Source organism: Panicum hallii, chromosome 1 (assembly GCF_002211085.1).
Source record: "Panicum hallii strain FIL2 chromosome 1, PHallii_v3.1, whole genome shotgun sequence".
In the NCBI taxonomy this organism is placed as follows: Eukaryota; Viridiplantae; Streptophyta; class Magnoliopsida; order Poales; family Poaceae; genus Panicum; species Panicum hallii.
The window spans coordinates 57,432,468-57,441,789 of record NC_038042.1 but is presented as its reverse complement, the minus strand read 5'-3'; the positions used below and the strand labels follow the sequence as shown (position 1 = coordinate 57,441,789).

Here is a 9,322-nt window from a genome sequence, read left to right as displayed (position 1 = left end):
CGGGAATTGTCCAGGCGTGCACGCGAAAGCGAGAGGAGCGACGATCAAAAAAAAAAAGAAGAAGGAGAAGAAGAACAAAAGAAAGCGAGAGGCCATAGAATACGCCGTTGATGGTTCACATGCATGCCAAGTAAACGCAGAGGAAGCAAGCGACACGTAGCACAAATGGATCGGAGGAGCCACACGCGGGTACACGACGCACACGTAGCACAGTGCCGGGGATGTCGCGTAGCGACCGTGAATTCGTTCGCGACGTGTGCATGTGCATATGCATGTTGGCGCATGCACATGCTGGGAGGCACAGGCACGAAGCTGTGCCCGCGCGATCGATAGTAGCTGACGGATCGGCGATCTTTTCTTTTCTTTTCGCCGGTTTCAGGCAGGGGCTTAGCAGCAGCCCTAGGGTTCCATTGCATGCGAGGATTGCTATCCACGTCAGCGTATCGTGATGTTCTCGTCGGCGTATGGGAGAGTTAGGCTAAGAGCAAGTATAATAAGGCTGAGTTAGGCGGCGTATCGTGATGTTCTCAGCCGGCGGTAGGCTGGCTTATTAGCCACGCTCTCTCTAAGCTGTTCGCCAGGTTCTCGGCTCACGGAAAACAGCTTGCAGTTTCAGTGAGGTACAAGATTTTCCGAGAGGAAAAGGAAGGAACGAACAATTTCTCTGAAAGTTATTGGGAGTTTCAGCCTTTTTGGTTCAGGCAAGTTATTGCTCCTGCTGAAAGATGGGAAGGGACTGAACAAGTTGTATATATGTGTGGGCATTTTAAATTCGTTGAGTGGGGTTTTAACTTCTAAACTATTATCCGTTATTCCCCCCTTAGTTAATGGGTTCGATACATAGATAGATGAAAGTCAACTATATGTATAGGGTCGCAAGTTGATGCGCAGTGATACGACATCGGACATCGGCACGCATGAAAGAATTCTCTGATACGATGGCTGTTCCAACACTGCCAATAGGTCACAAAATTCTGTACCGGCAAAGGTCAGCCATCTTTATATAATCTTGCTGGAAAATCACTGGAGAGTTCCACGAAGATGGAAATTAAAGACGGCTAATTATACAGGTCCCATCAAAGAAACTTCCTGATTCTTTTATTGAATCGTGCAGGAAATTCCTGGCTTTACGAATTGACACTTTCTTGTTCATGCTTCGGAACCAGAATGAAATAAATTAAATTGAATCCCCTGGCGACAGCTGTTCGGCTGTTCCATTTCCTGATTTATCATAGTATTAATAGAATAATAGTTCACATCATGTAATCCTTATTCTTATCCCAAACTCCATTTCAAGGAGTAAAAAAAAAAGGGTGGCTTGAAATGGTCGGCTCCAACAAAATCCATCAATAAAGCTATCATTGTAGGTACCTTGAATACGCCAACAGATAGCGGCCATGGCCATGCGTAAAAAGCAGGATAATATGCATATGCTACCATTTTTCCAGGGGCAAAATGAGACCGACCGAAGATATCACGGGCCAGGAACACATGGACGGCCGGGCATGCACGGCAGATAATTCCATGGCATGTCGAAAAGCTGTGATATTTCTAGCATACGACGACCGCGGACGTGCACATACATATGCTACACCGCAGCGATATTTCTTATATAAATTAAATCACGGTCGTGACTCATGAACCAGCTGCCCAGTCAAATCCTCCATGATACCAAGTGATAACGCTGCGCACTAACACTAGCGCATAATTAATTTCTCTCGACCTGATAGGACGAGCATGATCATGCGAACAATCACGCATCTTGGCGTCGCAGCGTGCCGGCCGCGGAGTCATTGGCACAGCCCATCGCACGAGCCCCACGCCCATGCCATGCCATTGCCGCGAGCGTCAAGAGGCGGCTGCGGACAGCGATTCCAGAGACCGGCACGGCGGCACACCTGCAGCAGAGGTGAGGTGGCGACACGTGCATGCAGATCGGTCTGGGTATGCATGCATGAGAGGAGGAGCTGCCGCTGCCGAGCTGGGACGCACGGCCTGCAGAGAGAGACCGCTGCGGCAGGGCACCGCTGCTTTCGCTGCCGGGTGCCGACGCCGCCGGCCGGCCCGGGGAGAGCCTGCTGGCTGCTGCCTGGGGCAATCGTCGCCGTGGCTGCGCGCATCGTCGTCAGCCGGCCAGCGATCGCGATCGGATGGGATCGGGTTAGATTGGATTGAATTAGTTCCCCGTGATCTATGCACGGACGATCATCCGTGCATGCCAACCTCAGCCGCCGGATTCCCAATCAGTCAAGCATCCCACGCGGGCGTACGGCTCGCCAGGGCAAAGCAGCGCCGATCTCGCGCTTTGGCAGAGAAGCAGCTGCATGACGAACGAGTCCGTGCAGCCGATCAAAAGAACGGCCGGCACTGACGGATCAATCAGGCTGCCTCCAAATTAATCCATCCTGGATGCCGCTGCTGTAGCTGTCCAAGAAGCAAATTTCCTGATTAAACAGGTGCGGCGCCAGCGCCACCCGGCCATTCCCAGCCTTTTCGCCGGTAGGCCCCCGGTGGTTGTTGGCTTGTTGCACTAGTCGACTGTGTACAAGACTAGCAGTAGCTAGTAGCATTTCACGTGAGGTGCGGCCAGCGCTGCTGCGGAAAGGCGTCCACTTGTCTCGCGCGACGACGACGCCCTGCTCTCGCCGGCGGGCAGGCCGCCACGTCCGGCAGACCGCGCGTGGTGCGGCGGTAACAGGTCAGTACGCTGCTGCTCGATTGATCATCAGAGTATCAGACACAGTGCGCTGCTGCTCGATTGATCGCTTGAGCACGAGGCTAAGCCGTAGAGAGTAGAGTAGAGTGAGCGGCTAGTTGTAGCTCCCACATGAAGGAAAGAAACTGAAGGAAGGAAGGGTCTGGACTGTGGATTCTGGAGACGTCCGGGTCCCCAGGGACCATGGTGGTCGGAGTTTCCTGTGCGTCTCGCCTTTTCTTCATGAACAGTGAACCGGTGACACGTATCGAGCCTGGCATGACTAGCCTGGCACCCTGAGAGACTGAGGCCCGGTTCCATTCTTGCGGTCACCTGTAGTAGCACTCGCCTCCGTTTTCGGGGTGGTTACGCCGTAGCAGTTTACAGTTCCTTTATTTGTAATGATCGACCAAACAATCCGTTCTACGGGCAACATTTTTCTCGACTTCTGGAACGTCGTCACCATTGACACGTCGCGCGAGGTTTAGGGCAGGGATTCCGGGACAGCGCCGTGCCGGGGGAGCCGGGACAGGTCACTGAATTTCCAGACAAGCGTCTCTCTTCCTGCCATGAACGTTTTCGTTTCCTACTCGTGCTGGAAATACGGTGGCCTTGACAGCACAGACGAGTTCAGACGACGCATTCGGACAAGCCTCGCGTTCGCCCAACTGGCAGCGAATCAGAGGGAGAAAGCTGCACCTCCCGCTCTTGCAGGCAAGATATTCTGATCGCTGTCGAGATAGGGGGACACGACACGATCGATCATCATCCGGAAGCGGAATTACTGGAGGCCCAACGGCGACGTCGAAGGCGAAGCCAGTCGCCAGCGCGATTCCCAGGCCATACAAGCGGCTAATGCTCGATCCCGACCCTGCCGGGCAGCTGGCAATCGGGCATCGCCTGAGCCTTTTCAGGTGCCGTGTCACCCTCTCTTGGTCACAAGGTGGCGCACGCGCATCGTGCATCACTGCTCTGCGCACCAGCGATGCTCCTTGTCTGAAACATGCCGGAGGGGCGTCGATGTTGTTGCCACGCGAACGCGATAGCACCTCGCAACGTCGATCTCAGCAAGAAAACGTTATGAATTCCAGTGTGAAAAAAAGACTGGAATACTGGAATCACTTTGAATCAGAGAGAAGATACCAACAAACAATTAGAGGGAATACTGGAATCTCTTGCGAGTTCACCGACAGTTGCAACTGACACTAGGATACTCGTTCAGTTCCGTTCCATAGCGACATCACGAAAGACGAACAGCCATAACTCCCTACTCTGCATCGAACACAAACAGAGCACCCAACCTTCTACGTGCACTCCTACTGCTAGACTGCCACTGCTGACCGACTGCTCGCTCGCTGGCTGGGGGGGGGCTCAGGCGATGGTGACCTGCACAGACTTGGTCTTCTTCTCCGGCGGCGGCTGCTTCTTCACGGTGACGGTGAGCACGCCGTTCTCGCAGCGCGCCGCGATGCCGCCCGCGTCCGCGTCCTCCGGCAGCCGGAACTTGCGCACGAACGACCGCGGCGACGCGCGGCGCTCCAGTCGGATGTAGCGGCACCCCTCGCCGTCCTCCTCCTCCTCCTCGCGCTTCCGCTTCCCGTTGTTGTTGTTGCCGCCCTTCATCACCAGCACCCGGTCCTCCTCCAGCGTCACCTGCGCCCAACCAACGAACACGCCCCGGATGTCATGTCAGATTAGTCGTTCCTTGCTCGGCACGAGAAACGGCGAGTAGCGCGGCGCGAGCGGTTGCGTACCTGGATGTCGGACTTGGAGAGGCCGGGGACGTCGAGCAGGAAGACGTACTCGCCGGGGGTCTCCACTATGTCCACCGGCGCGCCGCCGCCGCCGCCGCCAAGGCCGTGGACGCGCGCGTGCCCGTGATGGTGCGCGCCGTGGTGGCCGCCCGAGCGGCGGTCGCCGTCCGCGGCGGCGAGGCGGTCGAGCACCTCCGGCAGGTGGAGGAGGCTGGTCACGGCCGTGTCAAACAGCTCCGTCATGGCTTCCCTCCTTCCTCACTCCCGCGCTCAACGCTGCGACCCTACCGAGGACTGTGAGTGGCGAGAGATCTGCTGGTTCTCCCTTGCGCGCTAATGCTGTGCGTTCTGCGATTGTGGCAGAGCGGAAGGTGGAAGGGGATGGGGTATAAAGTGAGCGGCAGCGAAAGTTCGAGATGCTTCAGAGAGGCAGGGCTGCAGAGAGGTGGTGTGCTGTCGCGTCCAGAAGCACCGGGAGACGACACTTGGAAGCAGAGACTCGGAGACATGCAAGCCGAGCACGCAGCAAGCCGTACCGGCTTCAAGCTCTTGGGCCGCAGTTGGGGCGATTTCTGTTGGGCTGGTTGGGCTCCTGCCAAAAGATCCATATACTTTACTGGCGAAACATTTATATCTTTAAAGAATTCTTTTTATCTCTCTGGAGCGAATCCGTATTTCCTTCCCTAAATAATAAAACCATCCATATCCACTGTTTAAACTCGCGATACCGGACGCATGTTTTTTCTAGCTGATTTGTCTCAGTGGTTTTGCTCCTTTCCTTTTATATTTATTTTAGCTGAATCTTTAAAAAATTATAGTAAATCAGAAAAAATCATAAAATCAAAAATCCAATTTTATTAGACTCCACAAGAGTAGATCTATACAGTGAATATATGATATGATATAATTTAGTAAAAAATTTTTGTTGTACTTTTAGATATATATTTTTATGTAATTAATTCATACTACAATTTTCGTGATTGGTGAAATTTTTATGGTGGGCTTATAATTATATGCTTGAGCTGTAGTAAAAAATTCATGCTCATTAGATTATATATGCTTGAGAAACTGAAGAATTTCTGATATAGCTTGAAATTTAGTTGCTCCAGCATAAATGATCAAATGAGCGTAAAATTTTTAATACAACTCAAGCATATAATAATTAAGCCACCATAAAAATTTTACCATAACTGGACCACGAAACTGTAGCTATGAATTAATTATAGAAAATATATATATAAACGTAAATTATATCATATCATATCATATCATATGTTCACTGCATAAATATACTCATGTAAGTTCAACAGAGTTGAATTTTCTATTTTATGATTTTTGTGATTTATTATGATTTTTTAAGATTCAGCCAAAATAAATATAAAAAAGAGCAAAACCACTGAAAGAAACCAGCTAAGGAGGTCATGTGTCTGGTATCGCGAGTCCAACAAGTCCAGACGGACAGTTTCATTGTCTATAAAGGAAATGCGGACTCATCCCAAAGTTTAGGAGGTAAAAATAACCTTTTTGCTATAATTTTAATTGGATCACAAAACTATTGGCTAGGCCTGATTTTAATTTAGAATAGCGGAGATCGGGGTGTTTGGTTTCAAGGACTATCCTTATCACACTGAATCTTCGGATGCTAATTAGAAGGATTAAACGTAAGTAATTATAAAACTTGGAGGCTAATTCGCGAGATGAATCTATTAAACCTAATTAATCCATCATTAGTCCATATTTACTGTAGCACTATATTGTCAAATCATGGACTAATTATGCTTAATAGATTCGTCTCACAAATTACTCTCCATTCGTGCAGTTAGTTTTGTAGTTAGTATATTTAATACTTGTCGGTTCCGAAATTGCCCGACTGCTAAACCTACTCGAAATGTGTATCGTGCGTCATGATCGGATGTGGCCTAGCACGCAATGACTCAAGATTTATACTGGTTCAGGCAATAGTGTTCTACGTCCAGTCGGGGTCAATCAGATGTATTGCTTAAGCTCAGGTGCTCGTGAGAGTTGGGAAGTTACAAGCTTTCGAATGAGAGATGTGGTACGTTGTCTGCTAATCGAAGATGCCCTTTGCCTAAACGGCTGACTCGCCCTTTTATAGCCAGGGGGATCAGCTTTTACAGGGGAACTACATGTTGAAAAAGGTTGGTGGAGAAAGAGTTTCTAGCTCTGTCGGTTGGGGTCGTCAACTCTGTCAGTTGGGTCCGCCAACTCTGTCAGTCGGAGTCCTCCATCATCCACCATCCAAATCCTACATCATAAAGTGGCTATCTCGTCTCTTCCCTGTGCGTCGTACTCCGTCGATCGGGGGCAAGCTCGTGCCGATAGGTACGACACGACGGTCACATCCCATCCCTAGCGTTACGCCTTATCACTCCGTCATAATGGAGGCATGTCCGTCGTGTCATGATAACGTTGTGCCCTATCCCTTCACGAGGATAGGAAGGTAGAATAGTGGCGGCCTGCTGCTAAAATAGGGAGGCTATGACCCTGTAAAGGGAGTGGTTGGCTGCGTACGATAAGTTGATCCCGATGTTCATCATTATTCTCCACACCTACTCTTAGGATCCGCTGGTACGTTGGGCCTGACCTCTTGACCAGCTTGCCGGTTGGGGAGGTGGGCACGTACAAGACGGAGTTCAGTCCGAGTCCTCGGTCACCCGACCTCCGATCGTTCATACGGTTAGGGACATAGATCTTGGTCATCCCGATCGTGCTGGCGGTTGAGTTGTGGGCCGAGACGGTCGGATAAAATTATGGTCTCATGCAAATGGACGTTTATTCCAGACGCGGTCTTAGACCGGTTAACAAGAAGTGAGCCCGCTAAGAACCTCGAATCCCTAGATTCGTTAATACTGCTAATTTGCTAATTAGTAATTAAATATTTGATGTGGTAGAACTAAAGTTGAGACGTTACAACCAAACGTACCTAGCTCGAAGGTAGTTCTTCGGAATCCTTCCCGATCTGTCCGACTAACTGTCAGGTACTCAGGTTGGCATACGGGCGTCACCGCGTCAGTAAAAAAAAAATCCGTCCTAAAGTCAACATATGGCTGTCAAACCGATGTGACCATACTCCAGCTGTACTCATTTACTCATCGCCCGCGGTAAAAAGGAAAAAGAGAGCCCTACATGGCTTGATCCTTTCTAGCAGTAGACCAGTAGTTTCTGAGACACAAAAAAGAAGTTTCCGAGTACTCCCTCCGTCCGTAGTTTCTGAGTACGTCGCGCCATTGATTGGTCAGTTCGTTACATGGTCCACCAGAATGTCACGATGGTTCAGACAGGTACCACAGTCTAGCTGCCAACTTTCCTATGAGCTCCACCCCATTATTGTATAGCAGCACTGGAGTATAAAACAGGATTACACGATCCCGCCGAGGTAACACGAGTCCCACGGGGCCCGATTAGATTAGCGACCGCTAGCCATACCATTAGCAAGAGCAACCAGCCCACTGCGGACTCGACACCGATCATGACACGATACCAATATCGGCGGGATAAATTAAAGGTTCTGGGTGATTCCAAAAGCGCAGCGCAGCGCCCCGTCCCATCCACCCCCTGCTCGCCTCGTCGCCGTCGCTTTACCGGGACAGGGAGAGCAGCCGCGCGCCCCCGCCGTGCACCCGCTCCACGGTGAGCCGCGGCGTACCGAACTTTGTGGGCCTCGCGTGCAGGCACGCCGCACCCAGTCGCGGGCAGCCAGAACTCGCCGCCGCACGTCCACGGCGTGACGCGTGAGCCAGGCTCGCCGCTGGCTGGACACCTGGAGTGGCGTGGTTGTAGTTTCGCCAGCAAAACCAGTGGGCCAGTCGCGGGCGGATGGCGCGTGGGACCCACGGTCCGCGCCGCGCCCACCAGGACACGGTCAGAAAAGCGCGCGGGCAGCCGGGCCGTGCGCACCCGGCGGGAACCTTCTGGAGGCGCGCCACCGAAAATATCTCCGTTCCCGCGGCCCATCTGGGCCGTTCGTCCTGCGTCATCCGCTGCGGACGGCCCGTATTGCGCGGCGGCGCGTGGGCAGAACCGGGACTCCGTAACTGCTGGCCGTGGGGCCCGCTGGGCTCTCGAGACTTCCCTGTACGAAGTTGTTGGCTTGTTGCTATGTTGCTGACTTGCTGCTGCTGCTGTGTTTTCTGGATGCTGGATCCAATCAGTTTCTGTATTATTATTATTATTATTATTATTATTATTATTATTATTATTATATGCTTTGTTGTTGTTGTTGTTGGATTAGACGCCTAATACCTTCGGATTTGTAGAGCCACGAAATCCGAACGAAACAAACGCAAAAAAAAAACACGTAGAACCGCATGGGATTTATGGTATGGATGGATCGTGTCTTTATTTTTTGGAGAATCTTTGCGTCTCGCTTTCGGAAAAATGCCGCTGTAATTGCTGCTACTAACGCACAGGCTGAAAACGACCGGCAGGCTCTCAGTTGGCACTATCATTACCAAGTGATGATTCCAATCAAAGGAACTTTTGGGTTAAGATCTCATTCGTTCAGCTTTCAAGGTGCTCATAAAAGGAGCAGGCTGATCACCAGACCGTTATATTTTGGCACATGCAAATTATGAAATGTTAATTTCTATATAAAAAATAGTACTAAGTACGGAGTACTTAGTTTCAAATATAAACAATGCTCCACGGCTGAACCATGGTAGAATAGTCAGCGTCTCCGGGAGGAATATAATTAAGCTACTACACAAAACTAAAGTCACTTCCATTCGAAGCCAAGTTTATAGAAACTTGACTTTCAAAATTTAGCACAGCAAACAGAGGGAGTCAAGAGGAGGCATCCACAAAATTGGTATTTTTGTTTTTCGTTCTTGCCCAGCTTAATATCTATAATTAT

The 9,322-nt window shown here is 50.6% G+C and overlaps 1 protein-coding gene across 1 annotated transcript; it reads right to left on the bottom strand.

Annotated features, from left to right (window-relative positions):
• Window positions 1-3,870: 3,870 nt before the first annotated feature.
• Window positions 3,871-4,829, bottom strand: LOC112900583 (18.6 kDa class III heat shock protein). The gene is made up of 2 exons (XM_025969430.1): window positions 4,450-4,829; window positions 3,871-4,348 (listed from the first exon to the last, which is right to left on the bottom strand). The coding sequence occupies exons 1-2, from the start codon at window positions 4,690-4,692 to the stop codon at window positions 4,067-4,069; spliced, it is 525 nt and encodes a 174-aa protein (XP_025825215.1). The 5' UTR covers window positions 4,693-4,829; the 3' UTR covers window positions 3,871-4,066.
• Window positions 4,830-9,322: the final 4,493 nt, after the last annotated feature.

What these genes read in the sequence shown, in the direction of transcription:
- LOC112900583 (XM_025969430.1), bottom strand. Translation starts at nt 4,692, where the DNA reads ATGACGGAGCTGTTTGACACGGCCGTGACCAGCCTCCTCCACCTGCCG. An exon ending in TCTCCAAGTCCGACATCCAG is followed by an intron (nt 4,349 to 4,449) that starts GTACGCAACCGC and finishes GGTTGGGCGCAG; the next exon opens with GTGACGCTGGAGGAGGACCG.